At 38.8% G+C, this 24,233-nt stretch overlaps 1 protein-coding gene across 2 annotated transcripts; it reads right to left on the reverse strand.

Moving 5' to 3' along the window:
• Nucleotides 1–840: 840 nt before the first annotated feature.
• Nucleotides 841–3,815, reverse strand: LOC146705065 (uncharacterized). Of its 2 annotated transcripts, XM_085462620.1 has the most exons (4): nt 3,694–3,815; nt 2,103–2,258; nt 1,774–1,869; nt 841–1,641 (listed from the first exon to the last, which is right to left on the reverse strand). In XM_085462620.1, exons 2-4 carry the CDS (start codon nt 2,172–2,174, stop codon nt 1,402–1,404), a joined length of 408 nt encoding a protein of 135 aa, XP_085318746.1. In that variant the 5' UTR covers nt 2,175–2,258; nt 3,694–3,815; the 3' UTR covers nt 841–1,401. The 2 variants fall into 2 exon arrangements, with proteins under 2 accessions (XP_085318746.1, XP_085318747.1); XM_085462621.1 differs by lacking the exon at nt 3,694–3,815 and having other exon boundaries at nt 2,103–2,268.
• Nucleotides 3,816–24,233: the final 20,418 nt, after the last annotated feature.

Below are 24,233 nucleotides of genomic sequence, written 5' to 3' on the forward strand. Positions count from 1 at the left end.
AGGTCAGTGTTCATGATTCAACGACAGTAAAGAGACTGGGCAAAAATGGCATCCATGGGAGAGTTCCAAGGTGAAAACCACTGCTGGCCATAAAAAACACAGACTTGTCTTAAAATTGGCAGAAAACGATGATCCCTAGGACTTTTGGGGAAATATTCTGTGGACTGACAAGACAAAAGTTGAATATTTTGAGATGTTTGGCTGTTTGGCTCACATTACATCTCATAAATATCTGCCCCATGCATCTGGTGTATCTGGTGATTAGCATTATTGCCTCACAGCAAGACGGTCTTGGGTTCAAATCGAGGCTGGGGCCTTTCTAATGTGGGCTGTCTCCAGGTACTTTGGCTTCCTCCCACAGTCCAAAGACAAACAGTTTTTAGGGTTAAGTAAATTGTCCATAGATGTGAATATCAGTTGAATGGTTATGTCTCTCTGAGTTAGCCCTGCACTGAAAAAAATGTTTTGTTCAATTTACTCAATTTTTTTATGACAAGTGGTTGCACGAAATAAATTTGTTTGAATTCAGAAATACTTTTTAAGTACACTGAATTTAATTTAAGCGAGTAAAACCAACATATATTTTTAAAGCTACTTTAACTTAACTGTTGTGGATACAACTTAGTCAAATATTATTAGTAATTCCAACTAAGGTCGTGTTAAGTGTACCAGAATAATTTGTTTCCTTTACACTTATGTCCCAAACTTATATTCAAATCAAATTGTTAATTTCTCTCTATTTCAATTAAGTTAAGTTTACTTAAAAAAAAAAAAAAAAAAATTGCTTACCCTGATTTGTAGTTTTTAAAAACGTCAATAATGAAAACTACAAAATTCTTTCACATCATTTATTAATGCAAAATTTGTTGCAAACAGAATAAGAATCCACATCTCTAGGGGAAATTGCTGCAATTTGTATAATACAAATTACAAAACTTTTGCCTATGAACTAGTAGCTTTAAAAAGCTCTATTCAAACAAAACAGAAACAACAGACAAGAGAAATGTTAACCAATGTTTCTCTTCCTCTAAAAAAGAAAAAACTGCTTACATAAAAGAATAAAACACTGCCAGCAGTATAAAGTATCACAATTAGAAACTGATGCATCCACAAACTAACCAGTTTCAGACTTTGTGTTCTGCGATCCACATTTAGAAATTGCATTTTAATAAGGTAATTAGACTTAAAACTAAACTTGTGTTTTCCTTACTGCTTATTAACCACTGTCTTTCCATTCTAGTCCTTCCCTCCTATTCACAAGAGCACCAGTCATTGGTAATTTATATAACAGCATTCTCTTGATGTGTGGTTTTAGAAATCTTCCTATCCAGTAGCAATTTTGTTCTTCAGCCCAAGGACTTTGGGGGAGAGCTTTTCACCATCCAATCCCATCAACACTTTCTAAATGGATTCATAATAGTCCTTCAATTCCTTGGGGAAGGCTAGGTTTAGTGCATAGATTACTCCAAGCATCAATGCACAAGCTTGGGCCAGAGATCCAATGTTGTCCATGACTATCTCCCCTTTAACAAATATTCCAATGTCATCATAATGTCCATTTTGTCCATCCTCCTTGTTGATGACATAAATGCCCATGGTGTGCTTCTTCAGGTCTCTCTGGATATCATCTCCTTCAATGTCCTAAACATTTAATAAAAAGGTAAAAGAAAAAATAATTAACTCTACAATTAAATTCCAATCTAGTCGTTTGTGTGTCTATCTAAAAGGTGTGTGTGTGTGTGTGACTTGCTTACAATGACTTAAATGACTTACCAAGTACTCCCGAATAAGGCTTCCGTCCTCTTCACCAAGGTAGAGGCAAAGTGCCCTGAGAACTGCTTCCCTTTTCACTTTAACATCACTTTCAGCCTGTTTAAAGAGAGTTGCTGATTAAACCAATTTGGAAAAAAGAACAATGTCTGACATTCGCAATAAGTAAGTTTTATCATATGTCAGTTCAAACATAGTAAATAAAATTTATATATGAAATTTCAAAATTTAGATTGCTTGGCTGGTCACCTAAAATGGCTTATTTGACTCACCAGTGACCTGCCACTTAAGACAAAAGAAATCCTAATAGAATTTGCAATATTCAGATTTACCTCTTGCATGATCTGCAAGTGGTGGGCAAGTTTCTGCCCAGAAACACCGCCCTTCTTCTGGAAAACTGCCATCAGCCGAGGTGTAATTCTGTCTAACTGTGCCGCGAAGGTCGTCTCCAGTTGAAGTGTTGTAATACACTGGAATTCAGCATTTACCTGTATCACACACACAGAAAAAAAGAAGACTGGTGCTTAATCATTGGTATGATTATTTTGTTATTTCTTCATTAAATGCTACAATCCAATTGCCATCACTACATAAAGCATGATTAGCATATGGGTTAGTATACAGTGCATGAAGGATGTTACTACTGTTAATCAAAGAAGAAATGAATGGCATCAGTCCATTTAACGGGTTTAAAGGGTTTTAAAAAGCAGATATTTGTCTGTTTCAGGTGGTTGGCAACACATTTTCCTGTGCTCTTTGTCCACTGGTGGGAGTGTCTCACCTGTGAGGTCAGCGGGGCAGAACTCTGCCGTCAGCAACAGAGAGCAGAGAAAATTTAGAGGTGCAACTAAAAACATGCTTGCCATGTAAGCCCCAAACATCTCTGAAATTGCTCTGCAAACTTCAGAGTACTTGTACTTCAGAAGTCCTGTAAAGTCCGTAAAGACTCATGTATGCACACAAACCACATTTTTTTTGCAATCTGATCCTCTTTCTCTTGGCTGTTTCCTACAGGGATCACCACAGTGAATGATCCACCTCCATCTAACCCTATGCTCTGCATCCTCTTAACTCACAAGAACTAAATTCCTGTTTTTCATTTCACTTTCGCAAGTTTTTTTTTCCTTTTGTCCTGAATAAAAGAAATTTAATCATATATATTAATTGATATTAATTAATATCAATATTAATAATCACAAGAACCCTTAAGATGAGATAGATAAACTTGTCCCTGCAATACTGTCATGGTCCTGGGTCGAGCGACCCAGTGTTTGAGTTTTATGCATCTTTTGTATTCATTTGTGCCTAGCTTAGTTCACCTAGTTAATTTCTAGATTGCAGTTTAGTCTTGTTCCTTAACTGTTTATGTCATCTCCCCTTGTACTAAGTCTCCCTGGTTCATGCGTCATGTCTGCGTGGTTATGTTTAGTTCATGTCATGTCTAATCTCCATGTTTCCTGTTTTACTTTGAAAGTCTGTATTCAATGTCTGTGTATTTAGTTTCACTTCTCCTGTCCTGTCGTTAGGTTCATGTGTGTCAGCTGTGCTCCCATGTGTGGCCACTTCCCCTGATTATCCCTCATGTGTATTTAGTCTGTGTTTCATACAGTCTGTGTCGTGTCGTCTGTGTTCCCACCCTCCATGTTGTCACAGCCAGTCTTTTGTATTCATAGTTATGGTTTCCTGTGTCTTCATAGTTTATCCTGGTATCACTTTCCCAGTTTAGTTATAGTTTAGTTTTGTCACTGCGCTTCTGCCTTGTTTGCACTCCTTGTCATCAGCCACAATAAAGGCTCGCTTTTCGTTCGAACTCAGTTTCGTGTCCATGCCTGTGTCTGCACCCGAGTCCTCCACACGGTCTGCCACAGCGGACCGTGACAAATACTGTCGTGATAAATATGTAAGGAATTTGCATGTACTTACCAAAATAACACCATCTTCTTGAATAAACAGTAACACATAAGGGGAAGAAAATCTGCCAGAAAAGGAAGACAAATAAAAAAAATAAACTTTAGAAAGACAAACAATTACCGTTTCCAAGCCATTAGTGCATTACTTCATGATACTCCCTTGTAACAAAACAAATCTTACTTGTGCCTCTGTACAAACTACAGATGGCACGATACCACTTTTTTATGTCCGATACCGATATCATAAATTTGATTATCTGCCGATGCCGATATGAATCCGATATAGTGCATTTTATAATAAATAACTGTTTTTATAAATATTTTGCTGCATTTTGTATAAGTTCATACTCAGTTTTAAAAACAAACATTAAAGCTATTCTGTTATACCTGTATGCAAAAAATACACTGCACCCAAAATATTTTATACTTCAGCATTACTGATCAACCTAAAAAACTTACACCATCCTCCTTATTCAGGTATTCTAAACAGTACATAGAAATATTAAACAACCTAACTAATAGGACTGCCAACTCCCAGCAAAAATATTAGGAAACCAGCCCGCACCCTCTGCCTGATAATGCTTAATTGACGTAATCTACTTTAATGCACAGAAATCAATTATTTTTCTATAATAATTAGATTCAACATTTTTCTTCAATACAGTTGCAGACAGCCCAGATGGTACCTTCCCAAAGGAAAAAGTGCTATATGTACTACTATTACTAGGGTATATATTAGACTTAATATTTACTACATACAATAATGGATCTCTATTTAACCAGATCACCACTTTGGTGTTAAGATTTAGAATAATTATTTATTAAAAGCTAGACATTTTAAATGAGAATAAGAAAGAAAATTATGTCTTTGTGTCTCCCTCTCCCTGTTAATGCCCTACCTGCCCCCTGGCAACACTTTGCTAGATCCGCCCCTGCACAGTTACCAGATGTCAGCTACATAGAAAAGGATCCTGGTGTTATTTGTCTCTCAGAAACAGTTCATAACTTCCCTTCAACTCATTCATGTTAACTAAAATGTAAACCTGTTTCTCCATCACCTGTTCAGCTCTAATGATTCAGTAAAAACTTCTCCTGGTTTCACCTTCACGTTTCCACATAACCAAACCGATATCATGACCAGCAGCTATTACAGCTTTGCCTTCAGAAAACATAAGCGGATACTAGAAGTAATATTAAAAAAAATTCTAGCAACAGCTTATCAAGCTTAAACGTGCTGCTGTTGTTTATCTGCCGTTTTCCTCTTTCTAGCGCAAACTGGGTGAATAACAAATGAGAGAGACTAGCGACAGAAAAGCTGATCACCTGATAATTGATCAGTTTCATGATTGAAGTAGCAACAGGAGAGGGAGGGGGGAGAATGAGAGAAGAAGTTTTAGCTGTTCAGCATGAAGACACCGAATAACTCCAGCTTTGTGTCTTTTTTCATTGTAGCTGAAGTACGAAACAAATTGCTTCCTTTCCCCCTCAATACAAAACTCCGACAGCCAGTCCAGCTGTGGCTCCATACATCGGTTGTTAAGCTCAACATGGAAATACTATGCAAACATAAAGAGATGAACTTACACACTTGCTTTACTTCTCTGTGTTAGTTTTCTCTGAGATTAAATGCAGCGGTTTGGAAGCACGTAGCGAGGCTTCAAATGCTAAACCAGGCCGCTGACAGGTCTCGCACTCAACAGCTCTATCACGTGAAGCAAATTATTTTCTGAGTTAATTTCAGTCCTGACAAACATCACTCTCAGTCTCACATTTTTGCCAACCACTGAGTTATTCTCCTCCACAGTTTACAACCATTATTTGTTTCTGCACAAAAGACGTTGTGCAACGCCAATCCTACTTATTTATTTCCTACTGCACCCCTGACTGTGCAGGTGCGTTCAGAAGCCCCCTCCCCCGCCCGACTATTCCTTAATGCCAATGTTGTGGCGGGAGGGACGATTTCTCAATTTAAAACTGCAGGCGACTGTACAGTGAACTTTACAGCTAACTACAGAGAAATTGCCTCGTTCCATAATTTGTTAGTACAAAGTGTGCCACCAGAACTAAGCTAAAAACATATGACATTTTAACGCATCAATACAATTACTCTTTTAATAGAGCAGTAGCTAATAGAGCACATAGCTAGCTTAAGTCAAATCACGACAAAGTTCAGAGGTGTACAACTACTTAGACTTCTTTCTCCATGTGCACACATCTTAAAGAGTCAACATGCTTTGACTGAGGTAAAAAAATAAAACAAAAACGACCGTAAAAGGTTTACTTACCGAAGCTAGACCACCTTTACACGAAGTTGTGTGATTAACTTGAGCCCGCTTGCAGCACACAGCGTCCGCTTTTTCAGTCCGCCCGCAAAATGGTGGCCTGTCCTAACGCATGCGCAAAATGGCCCAGCAGGATGCTATGAATAACATACTTAAGCATTTTGAGCTACATTTAATTAACTAAAATTAATTGGATTATAACGCAGGGAATGTATTCTGGAGTTACTCGAATTATATATGTAGACAGGAATTACTCATTTGAATTGAAAAGATATACCAAAATATAATATGCTATATCTAAAAGGTAGGGGTGCAACGATACACAAAATTCACGGTTCGGTTCGGTTCGATACTTTGGTGTCACGGTTCGATATTTTTTCGATACAAAAAAATGTTCATGCCTTTTTAATTTGGCATTTATTAAAATTATAAATATATATTTTAACTCAAAAGTACAGTTTTTAAATTTAACCCTAACCCTTGTGCGTGTTTTTTATTTTGACAGCGAATGCGCACCTGCGGACCACTTATGTGCAGCCCTGGTTATATAGCTCGTCATATTGCAGCCACAGAAATTCTTTTGTCCATGAAACCATAAAGCTGCACTTTCTTTTTGCCTTATAGTCTGATTTGTCATAACTTCTCCGTTTTGTGGTAAGCTTTTCTTTGGCTGTCACTTCTTCACCCCGACCTGTCTTATTTGGCTCAGCAGAACTAAAATATATATCTGTCTGTGAAGGTTCTCAATCATCCAGGTCATCATAGTCAAATATAAATCCTGCTGCTTGTACTCACATAAGCTCAGCGATTCTCTGCGCGATCAACCTCTCACATGTTTAAGCTGCGGGAGATTTCACTTGTCATGTTTGCACAGTAAGCTAACAATTAATAAGACGATGTCAGAGGAATTGGTGCGCAAATTATCATCACTCACAGATCAGTGCTGTCGCTCTCTATACACAGTTCGCGTGATTGCAAAGTGAAAGCAAAAAAACAAGCGCAAATTCAAACGCGATTTCAATATGTCACATATTGACAGTGGCTCACCGATGCCAATGACATAATTACCCAGCTACATTTCTGAAAGAATGCAAAAGCACTGACATATATTTTTCCTTCCTACAATAGCCCGACGGGCAGGGCAGAGATAGATTTTGGTAACCCGACTGGAAAAATCGCTAGCCCCGGGACTTCGGGCTAGCGATATTGCGAGCCCTGTATCTGATTGAGGAATCACTCATCTTTGGAAAAAGAGAGTTTATTACAGAGAAATGGCTCTTTCCAAAATAAAAGCTATACTATCCGCTTCTTCTGGGCTATATTCTCAGCAGCATATTAAACATATAAGGAGAATCATGTGCTAACAGCTGTCTAAATGACTCGGCTAAAGTTAGTAGCATGCTTGCTTGTTTTTTTTCTGCTTCCACTTGTCTTTGCACTAGGATGATGTCGGCGTAAATGTGCAGTCATATTCGTTGTGTTCCCACTAGTGCTTTCAGGTTAATCTCGTTGAAATGACCTTAACGCCACAACACGGCAAATCTCCGTTAACGAGCTACCGCCGATCGCCCCGTGCATGGGGCTAGACGGCCAACACGTTAACGAGCTAACTGCGCTAACACACTAGCTCCCACCCATGTAATTGAGCATTGCACGGCACATCCAACATACTGTTTTACTTTAGTCCATGACTGCTTACCTTCAGGGTCATACATCACATGAAAACCAAAATAATTCCAAACGCCAGATCTGAATGAGGGTGGGGGAGGTCCATGTTGTAAGGAGAGCTTAACTTCTGTCTCGCTAGCTTGCCCTGCGCTCTTCCTTCTGACGATGCTGTCTGTGTTGAGCGCTCAGTGAATCTGCGTTCGACTACTCCGCCTAGGCTGCACTGTCGACCCTAGGCGGAGTAGTCGAACGCAGATTCACTGAGCGCTCAACACAGACAGCATCGTCAGAAGGAAAGTTGATAAAATAAATTACAAATTTTGTATTGTTCGATACATATGCGTACCGAACCGAAAGCACTGTATCGAACGGTTCAATATCGATACGAATATCGTTGCACCCCTACTAAAAGGAGCCAATATCACTTTTTTCAGTGTGTAACAGACTGACGAGCTGTTCAGGGTGTGCCAGACCTCTCTGCGTATGGCAGCTGTGATAGGCTCAAGCTAAAGAAAGAATGAATAGATGAACATCTGGTGTAAAACTAAAACAGCATTTCATAAAAAGAATATCACACTGAGAGTCAAGCATAGATGTGGTGTTATGGAGTAGGGCTGCTTTCCTGTTTCAGGATCTGGATAACTTGCTGCAACTGATGTTTGGCCACCAATGCATGCCCTGAAGCCCCATCCCACTGGCGTTATGGATCTGAAACACACCAGTACCTGGCATTGGAGTGGCCTAGTCAAAACATGGTCTGAAATCCAGTTGAGAAGCTTTAGCTCCAATGTGGTTGATTTGAAATGATTCTGAGTCGGCCAAAGCAGAGCAGGTGAAAATTCTTCCAAACCTACGTGAAAGACTCACTGACAGTTGTCACAAATGGGTGATTGCAGTTCTTGCTGCCAAAGGTGTTACAACTAAGGGCCAAGTAGGCTTGTCCTCAATACATTAAATCATTTAAAAAAAATAGAATTTTATGCATTTTATAGTAACTAACAATAATAAATTGGGTTATCATTTTTGTCATTGTATTCAATTATTACTTTTTTTTGATTATTTGAAACATGTAAAAGTGACAAATATGCAAGAAATAAGAAATCAGATAGGGGGAAATAGTTTTTTTTTTCACAGCACTGTATGAGGTCTTGGCAGAGACTGAACACTGGCAAAGTTTATAAACCACATTTCAGTTATTTGAGGTGAATTTTGAAGAGATTTGTTTTTCTTTTCACTTCTCCTAACAGCAGTTTTCTCTTGGCTGGCATCGGTAATAAAAAAAACTTGTCTAACCACCTAAAGGCAAATCAGAAACTTTGAATACGTCCGGACCTGTACACCTGTGAACTGTTCAGGCTAATTCCTCACTGATGTGCAACACATGTTTTTATCTTAAAGTACAAAAGGTTTTCAGTGTTCTTCATAGAGAACACCCATTTCTCACATTCACTCATTATATTTTCTGCCTTTCAGACTCTATCATTTGTAGAGGATGGAATGGAATAAAAGACAAAGCCAAAACTAATTTGTCAGTATAACACTGGGTTAATCTCACCACTTAGTATCAATTTACTCGTACAAGAACTACACGCGCTTTCTAAGGTTGCTAATAAGCTGGAAATAATAAGCTCCTGGATACCATTTTAGCGTGCCAGTCGTGCGTTATGAAGACACACTGCATTGAGCTTTTATATCCTTGAGTAGCACAATCAACAGAGTCATCACAGTGGAGAACCCCGCTCACAGAAGCAATTTTAAAAGTTACAGTTGTGGTCAGAAGTTTACTTAAATGTCACGGTCATTTGGGGCTTTAATGATTTCTCTGAACTCTTCTTTTTATCCAAAGATTTTACAGCATACGTCTTTAATGACTTCTAGTTGTCAGTCTTCTGTTTTTCTAACTTTTCTTTTTTGGCAGACATTATATTCATTTTAAAGGTTTATTTAAAGTTCAACCTTCATAAGTTACAATTGAAAAAGATTTTTGCTTCATTTATTGTTGTTTTCACTTTTTCTGGGCCTCGATTGGATAAGATTGACAGACAGTTTCAATAATGGTAAATGTAAATGGTCTGTATTTGTATAGCGCTTTACTTAGTCTCAATGGACCCCAAAGTGCTTTACACTACTTTCAGTCATCCACCCATCCACACCCTGGTGATGGCAAGCTCCATTGTTGCCGATTACTTGACGAAGTGCCAACTCTTGAGCTACGATCGCCCCATATTATTACAGAAGTTAAAATTAGTTACAGTTGTAACAGTTGTAGCAGCATTTAAATTATAATATTAATTAAAGTAAAAGTCTTAGAAGTGTCGCACATAAACAATATGACATCTTTTGTCATAGTTTTAACACTGGCTAGATTTCTCCAACTTGTTAGCAAACTGTTAGTCCAAATGTCTCGATGAAGAAATTCAAAATGTAATCTTTTTGAAATATTCCTGAAGCTCTTGTTAGTCTCATAATTAGTTTTCATTGTTTTGCAGCTGTAACTCCACCATTTCCTGGATGCACGGCGTCTGGAGATAAGCGTCAGATTAATTTAATTTTGAAAGCAAAAACCGATCTGTATGCAGATATGTTTCCCTTTTGTTTTGTGCAGCAAGAAATACAGAAAACACAGCTCAGTTAGATTGTGACGATGAGTTGGAACACACTCTTAGTTGTGGGCTCGTTGTGAGTCAGGCCAGGCAAAGGAAGTCAAACACCGTTATACAAGTTTAGTTAATCCTTTGCTCAGTACAGTTAAGCTATATTGGGCACCAAGTCGTGCACTCCAGCTTCTTGATGAAAAGCTCTCATGCAAATCTTAAGGTGTTTAGGCCAAACATTGCTGTGGAAAGCCACAAATCCATTAATTCCCATTGTAGACAGGCTGTGGGAGGCTGAGATCTTTGAGCAGAGTGTGTAAAATGAGGCCTCTGTCTTTTTATGTGCGGTAGAGTTTCTCACCTCTTACTGCCATTCAATAGGATTAGAACTTGAACTGGTCGGCAGTTACTTGTTTGGCCTCCCCCCGTGGAGCTAATTCTCACTCTCCCAAGATGTACGGCCACTCTAGCGCCTCAGGCTGAAATACAATCTTAAGCTCAGCACAGCAAATCACATGGGCTCTCCAGGAAACAATACACCCAGGTAGTGTAAATGGGGAGTGAGTAGAGGGGGTGAATGCTCATAAGATAAGGTAACTGATATGGATTGTTATGAGTACATGCAAGGCTTTGACAGTTTCAATATTGAAACAATACATAAACTGTGTGACACAGGTCGTGAAATCGAAGGAGGACAATATCGTAATGGGATTTGTATATCATTAAACAGATTAATAGCTTTCTGCAAGTGGTCCTAGAAAGAACTCCTGACAGGAATCTTAATACAACACAGTGCCAAAGCAAGCAAAAGAAGTGCTTAAGAACCAAAAATTACTTGCTAATCCATTATTTTAGCTTTTTTGTACATTTGTGGAGCAACATCGCTTGAACATGCTAATTCATGATATTGATATGCAAAGAAAAAGAAAATTCAGTACTGACCGTAAGTCACTGTAGTTTGTATCTGATATCTGTTTTTGTCCCATAGATTTCTAATAAGGATTTATTATATAAGTATAGATAAATTCCCAATCAGAAGAGGAGCTCTGCTGCTCTCTGAGATGAGCAGGTCGTGTTTTCATAGTCTGGTATCTTACACCCAGACATCACAGGGAAACAGCACGTAGGGGTTAGCTACAAAAGGGAGAGATAAGTAAGAACAAAGCAAACTATCCCATGGTGTCAAAACAAGACCTCCCATTTCACCCCTATAGACAGTGTGGTTCTTAACAGACACCAGACACTCTTTAGCCTTAGTGAGATTAAGAACAGAGACTTCTTTAGACAAAGCTATCACCTTCTGTGGCACAGGCAGGGCCTGGGGCATGTTGTGGATTTGTTTGCCACTTCACATTCCCGGAACCTTGCATTTTGGAAAATTCAGAGTTTACTCAAAGTAAAGGAAATTGATTCAGAGCTTAGTTTGTTTTTGCAACTACCTGAAATTACACAATTACTTGTGTGTGTTGTGCTTTTAGCTATCTCATTGGTTCTGTGCAGAACAAGTTGGTAGAATAATGCACTTTCAGAATTTGGTATGGTTCTTAAAGGCCAACATTCATTTTTGTATTTGTTCATCCACCAAAAGCAACAATCAAATAAATTTATAGATAAATAAATAGAACAATAATAGTGATAACTAAATAAATAATGTGTTTAGTGCTCTTGCTTCAACTACTTTTTTCTGCAGGCAGTTAACCAGTTAACTTCAGTTAACCAGTGCGAACTCTAATGGGTACTCCAAATGTGACTTATTTGCCAGTCCATTATAGAAAAGTATAAATAGGAGACATGACCAGCACCCATGTTTGATTGCTTTCACAAAAGCTCAATGAATGTATATAAAATGTATATTACAGAGCTGGATTTCTATCTTGTTGCGCTTATATCTTGCTTGGAGGCGGCTGCTGAATTTTCATGAAGCATACTCACCCACTTGCTTTACATGTAGAGGTTCTCAGCAATGTATTGGGAATGGGATTTTCATACTGTGGGAATCAGTTCCTAGCGTGGGCACCCTCTTTCGAGATGCACGTTTGATGAGTCAAGCTGCTGATTGGCCAGTCCTCTGGGACAGTCTAAGATAAGATACAGCCTGAAGATAGGTGAGAAAAATACAAACAGGAAGTCAGTGTAATGTGTAAGATTCTGCAACATAATTAGGAGCAAGGATGAATAACAAGATCTACTACACTGGCACGTCATGTTCCACAGAATACAGTGTTTTCAGACTTCACTTGGAGGAAATGGCCTTATTATCTGCGTGGCCTCATCATTTAATGCCAAAGACTCGGAAGATCTGGAAATTTTATTGTAACTTTTAATAATTTATTTTATTCATTTATGTTTGGATTAAATGTGTTCATATACTTCTACAAAACTCTAATACTGGAGTCTAATACTGTTTTGAAATTTGTGTGGAAAATAGATTAGGATGGAGGTAATACAATAAAGTAGGTGTGGTTCATCAAGACGCTAACAAGTCCTTCACACAGGTTTTTGGGTCTTATTTGATAAAACGCAGCATGTCAAATTTTTTATAAATAGCTTTTATAATTTTATGTGACAAGGTTTACACAGTAAATTTTACTTTCTAATCATTATTAATGAATTTAAACAACAACAATATAACCTTTATATTTAAAAAATATCTGTTTTTTAAAAAATATTTCATATAGTTTGCATCCTTGTGTTTTTTGCATAAATGAAACATGAAGAAAAGTGAAAAAATAAGCAATACATTTAGAAACATAAGAAATGAATGTGGGGAGCATAAACCCCTTCTATAATATGATTTATAGAAGTGGTTATATATATATCTATATATACACACACACATATGGGGACACTTTTGAGCTAAACTTACATAGTTTTTAACTGACATAGTCTTGATGTGATCCTTGGGGTCACTGGATTTACCTGCTAACTGGTTATTTTCAGACATTTTTTAAGGACAACGTGCAGCATCTCTTAAAGCTTTTCGGCGTCAGCCTCTTGCCTAAAATGGAATTGGAATGTACAACGGGATAAGAGGGACTATATTAAAACACAAATACCTGTCAGAGCAAGGAACAATGGTGTAAAAATGACTTTTTAATGAGAGGGCAGACCGTGGGTGTGGGTTAGCTACCATAGAAGAACAATGGAGGGTATTTCCTGTTGGAATCAAAGCAAGCCTTCTACCACCTTCCTCTGATTACTGAGGGAGTGCATCTGCAGTGTTTGTGCATTTGAATCTGGCAGTTATCGTGCTTTAATAACATCTAGCGTTGCATAGATGTGCTTCACTCTGACCACAGTAACGTACACTCTATGCACATAATTGGCTGGGCAGTCGTTGCATCCAGATGCTTCCACGTAAGTGCCGGTAGGGGTCATGAACCTATCAGCTCGCTCCCCGCCTCTGTGCGTAAATCAACAGGTGCTCCCTACGTCTGCCCTGACATCATATCCCAAAGCGTAGCATTATTAGGCTGTGCCGAAGCCAAAGAAAGCAGACCAAAAACAATGTGGGAGTGAGATGTTAAAATACATGTGTGGTGGGCTGTCTCAATAGTGCTTTGATTTCATAAGCATTGAGCCACACTTGGACGGCATATGGGGCTCCTCCTTTATTGTGAATGTCTTTTGTAGGCATTTTAGAAAAGCAGCATAAACTTATTACCTGATTACTGCTAAGACTTTGATATGAACTGTCTGCAGTATGGATGTTTGCTTATCCCATGTGTTGCAAAATGAATGCTTTCCCAATTACTGCCAGTCTCTATTATCTGTTTTTTGTTTCCACACTCTTTAAAGCCAGAAGAACACACAGCAGTCAAAAAATGGTACACGTCACAGCCCTGCTGACTTCCTGCGACAGTCCAGACAAACAAGTTTGCAAATATGAACCGAAACTTGATAAAAATTACAGAAGCTTAATCTGAATGAAAATGTAGTCCAATATTAGACTTACAGGAGACTAACTATGTTTGCTTTCCACTGGAAAACATCTGCTTTCAGCTGTTAACTTATTCATAAGGGGGCACCACAACATGTAGCTTAGCATGTTTTATTTGGCAGGTTTTTACACCAGAACCAATCAAAAGGGGTTTCTGTCTCCTCCTGGTTTCAAACTGAGGGTTTTTTACTTGTTAGGTGAAAGTACGCCATGAAGTCACATGAATGAATTGAAATGAACAGAATTGCTTATCATTATTATTATTATTATTATTATTATTATTATTATTATTATTATTATTATTATTATTATTATCCAAAGGCTTGTTACTATCATTACTACTTTGGCTGTTGTTTGTAAGGCACTTTACTCATAATTTTCCGTATCAGGCCTTGAATAAAACATTTCTCTTACATGCTAAGTCAAAATCTAATTAATCACCTGAAGCAGAAAAATGGCAGCCACCGGACTGCGGCCCTAACAGTGTACTTGAAAAAGTCATTTGCTGAATTTCTGTGTACATTTGATGTAAAAAGCAGTAACTCTGGAGAGGATTTTTCTTTAGCAATATAGGATTACATGCCTTTTTCTTTCTGACCCTTATTAACATGAGAAACAAGGATTATATATTCAAAAAAGTATAATAATGCGTAACTGACTGAGCTTAAAATTGAAGCCAAAATCCTAAGCAATGGGCTCTCTGCCAGAAACTTCTTTAAGAATAAACTGTTTACTTGTCACGTTATCGGAGTGGGTAATTGCATTCCGGTTTTAACTGTGCTCTCGCTCACTGAGACAAGCAGGTTTCAGTGGACTGTAAGGAGCTTTTCTGGCAGTGGGAAAGGGTCATGTTTAAACCTATCGTTTACCCACAGGCAGCTGGCTCGTATTGCCACGACTGTCAAGGGGGCTTGGCAATGTCAGTCTGGTGTTTAAATTCTGCCTTTGTGTTCTGGATAGGCCGACAGAGGAAGTGTTTATGTTTTGTGGACAGTCGGCTGACCACTGTGGATGGTTTTTTCACTTCCACATTTATTTATCCAGCTTTTCAAACCCTCTGACACTTTTGTGGTCTAAAGTTTCTAAAATTACCCCAAATGAGTAATAAAGCATTCAAAAAGGCCACTGATGAAGCTTTTGTGAGGGAGGAGCTCTTGAAATATGTTTGAAAGAGATAAAAAGCCATGAGTGCTGTAATTGCTGTTTACTGTTGGGAGTGAGCACTTCTGTGGTGCAATCAACTTTTGTGATGATGCTTCATGAAAGAAGCTCACTTGTTTGTTTACTGTCTGCAGGGGTTGTTCATCTCCACTGTGAGGCTTCAGTGAAGTGATAATTAAGACCAGAGGTTTTGGATCAAGTCTGAGGGAGGGGATGGACAGAGAAAAAAAGTGATGTCACTGGTCCTGCAGGGGCCAGTGTTTACAACATCCCACGTCTCCCTGGAGAGAGTTAATGTGACTGTCAGAGCTAATGGAAACACTGCGGACATGATTCAGTTTTAAAAGGGGGAAGAAAAAGCACATTCCTGCAGAGTCCAGGAAGGCAGGAGTTGTTTTTTCTTTTTGCAAAGTGTCATGGTCATAAAGGTCATGAAAGTCATTGAACACAATAATGGCAATTGCTCCTGTTATACTCGTGGGGAATATAAAGTAGTTCTAAAGTGAACTGCCCAGCTAACTTTATATCCAGTGACTCATGTGCTTTATTTTACTGTGATGCTTTTTGCTCTGATCCTTTTATCAATATGATACTGTAGTTGGTGCTTTTCTTTGACTTAACAGTGAAGCCATTGCTAATAAATTTAAAGTTTCCATCTACTCTCACAGACGCCTGCTCTGGATATTTGGATATTGAGGGTGGTGGGCAGACCAGGCCCCTCTGCATTGACATTTCGGGTGGAATCGGTCCAGGTTCTGTTGGCAAATCAACCACTGGGAAATCACTGTCAACTATACATGCCCATACATGTACCCTATTTATACTAGTACTTCATTAGCATTGTTTTAGCTGGATCTTTACAGCCTTGGGAGCTTCTCAACATTCAATACGCTGCACAAGCCTTTCTCCCTCTATAAGCTTGTGCTAACCCAAGAGAAGATTGCAACCCCCCCACCCCCCCAAAAATACTCTTTACATTGGGCTTGTTGGCTCTTGGCTATTGCAAGAAAATCAACAGGTTTTTCAAAGCTGTGCTGCTGTTGTTCTCAGGTAATTGAATTCCCTGCTGTCCTAAACTTATGTGCACTTCAATCTGTTGCGTAAGAGAAGAGTCTGATAGGCCTGTTCCAGGAAAGGTGATCATAAACGGGGGATTTTCCACTGTTCCAGTTATTTCGTATCCAAATACAGCAAATGTGGCGCTACACCCCCGACATAATCAAATTCTAGTGAAAGAGCAGGCACAGCTGAAAACCAGATAAAGACTCAGAGGAGTGAGAGGATGTAGGATCAGGAGTGCAAAGGACAAAGATTAACAGCAAAACGATTACAAATCTGGGGACTTTTTGGACTTTCAGGATACTTATAATTGATAACACTTGGAAATTAAGAGAAACTAAATTCTAATTAAATTCTAGTTCTACTAATTCTACTCTACAAAGCATGAGCAAAAATGTCGTTAATCTAGTGAATGTGTGAACTTTTTAAAGCATTTTCACTGTTTTTGATCCGTAAAACAGGAAGTAGTATTACGTAGTATTATCAAATGTGATATCAGAAAATACACACATATTTAGATATTTGACAATACTTTTTAACTGCGCTACTTCATTGAACAACACCAACAGTATTATAGTATTAAGTATTATAGCCAGCAAGCACCTCCTGTCAAAAAAAGAAACCCAATGCGTATATCATTCATAGCAACTGCGTTTGCTATAATTAACTTCATATGACAAGAATAATCTTCCTGACTTTCGAAAAGTTAAAAAATACTTTTGAAAAAGTGATTTACTACTCTCAATAAGATTTTTACCTCAATAAATAAATGAGATAATAAAAATAGGAGTCTTTAAATTACTGAAATTCGCATTCTATGCAATCTGAGAAATGCCTGTATAAGATTAATGACAACAGGCAGAGCGGCAATCTTAGTGGTAGCTGAGTTTTAATCATGTGATCAGCATTCTGACTCATATGAACGAGGGAGACCAGATGACCCGACCTGTATAATATTATGTAAGGCCGTGTTAAAGGTTAACTGTCTGTTCTCGCTACACAGTGTCTACAGTGATATTATATTCTTTTTCAATACCACAACCTTCACAGACAGGAACGATCCCAGTGGGCATGAATCACTCATTTGATTTAAAGTTTCATACCAGTGCTGCATTAGAATGAACTCTTCTTTCTATCAGTTGCCTGATTGCCACTATAATGAAAACCAAACTTTTGATATGCAGGTTATAATATTCTTGGGATGGTGGAAAATCACTTGCTTTTTAAAATAAATGACTTTGCACACTAATGGATCTACACAGAGCTGTGACCGCGTGCTCACTGGTCAGTACATTTAATCAATTATGCTAAGAAATTGTTCAAAGCCTTCAACATTCTTCACATTTCCTCACAGTTTTAAACATTTTAGTGAAATCCAAAGAGTGTGTGCAGTGAAAAAAAGTTATAATAAGATGCGTCTACATGACAGAAGAAAGACTTACATCCTAAAATACTCTATATCAATCTGCCCAGTAAAGTAATTGTAAAATTTATAAATAGTAAATGTAATAAGGCAGTAATCTTCAACTTTGCTCTATAGTTACAACATGAAACATGAAAAATCACATTTCTTCACAGTTTAGTCTGAGCCAGGATGTGTAAATTGAGACACTTTTCCCTTGAGATGATGATGACATTAGAAATAACCAGTTAAAGTTTCATGTTTATCTGGGCATTTGTAAACAAGACAAGCAGTTCAGTGTTCCATTATGTTTTCCTTTGGACTGAACCACATGAAACACTGTGTTATATCTCTGTTTTCTCTGTTTTCACACAGAAAGAGACTCTCAAGTGCCTAAGCATGTCTGTCTCCTGTAACTGCTGATTGTCAGTGCAGTCCTCCAGAATACATACAGTTAGGCTCCACTTTGACTGCTGACCTTTCTCTGCAAAAACATGCCACTTCCTTGAGTTCCTGTGCTGCCTGGCACCATCCTCATGGAGTTTATGGAACAGCCTTCCATTTTTTCTTAGAATTAGTAATGTTAGAAATATACGTACAAAGTAAAAAAAAATGTAGGGGTATTCCTCACCATCGGATCTCTATTCAAATGTACAATTATAATATGATGCATCTCATCTTTTCTCAGTGGCCAACTCTCCATGCGGGCACGTTTGCCGTATTGGATTTGGGATATTGGTGATCAGAGTAAACACTCATCTGTCACACAGTGTGACTGTGATGGTTTTTATCTGCGTCTTAATTTGCTAAATTTTAAGAGAAAACTGTAATGTCTGCATGAGTGTTGCATGAGCGAACAAATGCAGGAAGATCAGACAGAGGATCTGATCTGTTCACACAAAGCAATTGATTTAGTTGCATTTTACAAATTTACACAAGTTTCTTCAGTGGACTTGAGCAAGAAGCCTATCAATGGGTCTAATTTTGAGCCTGATTGATATGCTTTATTTCAACATATTGTCTTGTTGCTTACAATGAAAACTATGAATTTGAATTCCATGCTTTATTACTGTGACGTTTATTGCCTTCTCCCACAGTGTGTACGCATATGAAGACAATAACAACCCGTAAAAAAATTACTGTTTGTAAATATTTTTGAGCCCATGTCAATGGCCAGCTCATTTCTTATCTTTTGCATTCCTCCCAAAGGGCAGTAACTGCTGCCCTGAAAGCCCCCCATTTGACAGGAAACATAGCAGGAAGCCACTACCCACGAGCGCACAGGAGCAACAGGAAGAGGCCTCGGCCCACCAGTCCAGGTTGGGCCCTGCTCCGTCATACAGCGAAGCGAGAGGAATGCAGCTCTTTGTGTCAGAGTCAGCACAACCTCAAATCATAGCTTTTGTCTCTTTTTCTTGACATGCAAAACAGGTGTATTGGATTTATAGTCGAGTCTGAATCTGACTATTTATTTAAATGGTGAATTCTAAAAATTCAGTTTAGAACATTTTGGATCTTTATGATAATAATAGAAAAAAGTCAAACCTGCAATTGGCAGCAGAAAATATGGAGAAAGTTTGGTTACAGTGAACAGACTGTAACAGAACAAGGTTTCTGAGCTTTTTCCATTGGGACTTTTGCACCTTTTCACAAGTACAGAGCTGGGCTTAACTGCCAAGGAGCTCAGTGTGCTTTCAGTCCCCATGGCGATGAGTTGTGGAGGAAACAGCTGCTGTAGATTGTGGGCTTTTTTGTTTACTTGTACAAGTAGTAGGCATATACATGTCTGTGAATGCTCTATATGTGCATTAGTGTACAGGATGTACTGTATGTCTGAGTGACTTTGCAATAACAGGACCCTCTCTGTAAGTAAGGCCCAAATCATAATCTCTCAGGCAGGGGTCTTCAAAGTGCAAGCCCTGGAGGGGGAAGTATGTCTAGATTAGTCCTGTCATCTAGGCTCAACATGGCACAGGAAAAAAGAGAGCCTCTTGCCCACCATCAAAGCCACAGCAGATCTCAACTCAAAGAATCGGTCGTCAGTAGTTTGTCACTTCAAACCTTTTGCGAGTCAAGCTAGTTCTTCAAAGTCTTCTTTTTTGCTTGCTTCTTTTTGAATCAGAAGTGTATTATCCTGATTGTTCTTTTTAACAGCAACATGTAACTCAGTACCTCCCTCCACCCTCCTATTCTCTGTATGATAGTTGAACTTGAAATAACTTGGAATATGTTTTCCGCCATATACAAATTACTTTTCTAAGGTGCTTACATTATACATCCTTCCTTTAGAAGGTATAGCATATATTTTCACCGCTATGCGGATGACACCCGACTTCCATCTATCCGTGAAGCCAGATAACACACACCAATTAGTTAATCAGCAGTAATGTCTCAAAGATATAAAGACTTCTAATTTCCTGCTTCTAAATTCAGATAAAACTGAGGTTCTTGTACTCGGCCCTAAAAATCTTGAAAAATCGATTTATAATCATATTCTTACTGGCATTAATGGCATTACCCTGGCTTCCAGTAGCATTGTGAGGAAACTTGGAGGTTTTTTTTTTTTTTTTAACCAGTATATGTCCTTCAGTGCACATATAAAAAAATATGTAGGGCTGCTTTCTTCCATTTGCGCAATATCTCTAAAATTAGAAATATCCTGTCTCAGAGTGACACTGAAAAACTAGTTCATGCAGTTATTACTTCTAGGCTGGACTAAATCCTGCTCCTCATGTACAAGGTCTTAAATAATCAGGCCCCATCTTATCGTAATGACCACAAAGTACCGTATCACCCCATTAGAGCACTTCGCTCTCGCACTGCAGGCCTACTTGTTGTTCCCAGAGTATTTAGAAGTAGAATGGGAGGCAGAGCCTTCAGTTTTCAGGCCCCTCTTCTGTGGAACCAGCTTCCAGTTTGGATTTGGGATACAGACACTATCTCTACTTTTAAGATTAGACTTAAAACTTTACTTTTCGATAAAACATATGGTTAGGGCTGGATCGGGTGAATCTTCCTTTAGTTATGCTGCAGTAGGTCTAGGCTGGGGGATTCCCATGATTCACTCACTGTGTGTTTATACACCTTACTGCATTTAATCATAATCATAACTGTTATTATTTATCTCTGACTCTCTTCCACAGCATGTCTTCTATCCTGTTTTCCTTCTCTCACCCCAACCGGTTGCAGCAGACAACCAGCCGCCCCTCCCTGAGCCTGGTTCTGCTGGAGGTTTCTTCCTGTTAAAAGAGAGTTTTTCCTTCCCACTGTTGCCAAAGATCATGCTCACTGGGGGCAATATGGTTGTTGGGGTTTTCTCTGCTTTCTTTGGATTATTGTAGGGTCTTTACCTTACAATATAAAGTACCTAGGGGCAACTGTTATGGTGATTAATTGAATCGAATCCAATTAATCGATTGCTATATTTATGGTAACTGGACTGTATCTCTTAACACTATAATCATATAATAATTCTAATTCTAATTTGTCTGATACGTATTACCAAAGACAAAACTGCAAAACAAACTAGATTCGTATCAGTCTCCTGTGTGATCTTTGTTTAGTGGTAATTAGTAAATCTTGTAAATGATAGCAGCATGCATGTTAGTATGGTGATTTAGCTCAAAGAAAGCTACTGCGTAAAACAGCTGGTAGGGTGGCTGGAGATTTTTGTTTTAATTTAACTAATACCTGCTCTAAAATAGGGCCGGAATTCTTTCTTTGAGTAATGTTTAGAAGAAGAAGTTTTACTTGTTACAACTTTTTAAATGTTTTTTACTTCTGTGTATGATGTCACTGCCTATCCAACTGTGTATCAGTCGCTGCAGTATAACAGTCCAGTTCTGAGCCTACAAGAATCTGCATCACTGCACATATATGCAGCATCTGGACTTCTTTAAGTTTCTTGACGACGTTTCACCTCTCATCCGAGAAGCTTCTTCAGTTCTAAGAGCAATTGGTGGAGCATCTCGTTTTTTAAGCCCTATGGGAGTGCGCCCAAGAGGGTCATGGACCCCCTGTTGATCCTCTACCTAATCACACGAGCCAAGGTATGAAAACAGGTTTGGGTCACAATCAGCCAAGGTTTCAGGTGAAACCATTGTGAAACCTAGCCCCACCTTATCATGTGATTTAGTGAGTGGATGTGAGTGGGCGTTAAGGCATCTGGGATCTCAACACTGGATTACAGAGGGCAGACAGTTGGTGTCGTAAGCCACCACCTCTGTTCCTCCACCTCTGGTCATTCACGGTGGACATAGATGGCTTTTCTTTCCAAGCTCCTTAGACTACGATGACCTGACCTATATGAGCTGACCCTGGCCATTCATTAAACACAAGAATCCTAATGACTGCTGTGTAGGAGTGAAATAAGGTAAGCTACCAGAGGGTCTCCCTTGCTGGCCTCCTGTCGACCCTCTGAACTGTTTTGGCCCCTGTGCTGGCCTTCTGGTTGGCTCCGTGAACTGCTTAGTCCCTGCCACAGGCCATCTGGCCAATCCTCCAAACTGCTCCTTGTTTCAGACTCTGGCATCATGTTTTAGTTTTACTTCCTGTATCTTATTTATCTTAAGCTGTTGCACCGGCTTGTTTACCCATCTATTGCCCTTTGTCCTAATCACCCTGTGTGTATTTACAGACTCAGTTCTCCCCTTGGCCTTTGTCATAACGTCTGTTATCCTTCCATCGTGTTCCCGTTATCATCCCCATTGTGTCTTCTGCTTATATTTATATTATATTGGGGCCACATTGCATAACTCGTGACACACTATGCAGGATGTGTTCCTCAGAGGTACAAGGAGACAGCCTTGATGGGACCAAATTAGGTATAATTTAAAAAAATGTAAAAAGTTTTCATATTGCGCTATAATAATAATGGCAACCAAACCTGTTGTTCTGGGTCTTTTGTTATAGACTAATCTGAGAAATATTCTTTAGAAGCCGTTTGCAACAGAGCATGCAAATCCTTGGCAGGTGACTGGTTGAACCATCTGTCACTCTTGAAGGATAACTCACACCTAAAACATGTCTGCACCTGCCACTAGGTCCTCATGCATGTAAGTCGTTTTGTTCAACAAACCGTTGTTTCGTCACAGGTGCATGGCTTTAGGTGTTATCACATTCTTTCTTCACAAATTCCTATTATTCACCCAACTTCCCAAGGAAATTATTGTTCAGGACCTCTTACCAGTGCTTTTGGTTCAAAATGTGCTTTTTAAGAATAATTTTGACACTGACATTCTGGTCATTGTCATGCTGATGATCTTTTAATCTGAGCTAAATATGCAATTTTTCTGTGAGACAACCGATGTCGCTCAGAAATGCTCGCCCAAGAAATACAAATATGATTAAATAAATCTGGAAATTATATGAAAATATGGAACTAATTGATCCTATGCCAGATGCTTTAAGAGCACTAGATTAGACTAGATTCTGATTCATTCAGCCAGGTAAATGGCCTGATATTAATATAAATAATAACTGTTGTGGAGCCCACTTCTTTGAAAGATGATATTGTACAACTGTAAAAGGTTACCCTGAATTAAGATCAACACACACAGTTTAAATAAATCAGACAATAATTGTATACCTGCTGACTCACAAGAATGTGAGTACTAACCGGTTTAGGATTAAATCCTTAGGAATTCTACCTTAATGCAGCTTTAAAATGTGCTTTTTGGCTTTTATCTGAAGGGCTTTATACTAAAGGTGGCTCTTACATCTCTGACCTGACTGAACTGGACCTCCAGTCTAATGTTACTTTGCCAGAAGAATGTGATTTTGTTTGATTGTGCCCACTGAGCTTTCATTCTCCCACTTGGATTATTTCTGCTTCTAGAGCAGCTCAGCCACAGAGCAAAATCCAACTTTTCGTTTCTCCATTTCTTCCTCTGTTTGAACCAACTGGAACCATGTTTTCTGTCTGTGCCTTTGACTGTCTGAGTGGCAGTCTTGTAATAAACGTCTGCGGGGGCAGCGAGCAGCATCAGAGAACACCTGTCGAAAGGCCAGGGCAGCAACTCTAATAAAGAGGAAAATTAACATCCACGCCAAAAGAAAATGTGTTTACAGGAGCTACAAGGAGAGAAGTGGTGGTGGGAGGATTCAAAGGATTTGCAAAGAAACATTAATGTTGGGGAACAAATTAAAAAATTTTCTGCAGTAAACAACCGCACGACCCAGATCACATTTCTGAAATTTTATCTTTAACACACCGTGCACACACACTCACTCGCGCGGTTCCCTGTTTGCACTCTTGCTTTTATCTGGCAGCAGTCATAGTTTATTGCACTTTGGGCTTTTTTATAGGGTGACTCATGACTTGGCTTCATGGCTTTTGGATGGGTGGCACTACAAAAGTGCTTTGATTAAGGCAATTAAGCCCAAGGCATTTAAACTACTTTGACAGGTCCCAATTTGTCCAAGGTGAACTCAGATGTGACTGACTGG

The sequence above is a fragment of the Copadichromis virginalis genome, linkage group LG7, assembly GCF_057382275.1.
Source record: "Copadichromis virginalis isolate Kocher_CV1m ecotype Utaka linkage group LG7, C_Virginalis_male_GT1.1, whole genome shotgun sequence".
Classification (NCBI taxonomy): domain Eukaryota; kingdom Metazoa; phylum Chordata; class Actinopteri; order Cichliformes; family Cichlidae; genus Copadichromis; species Copadichromis virginalis.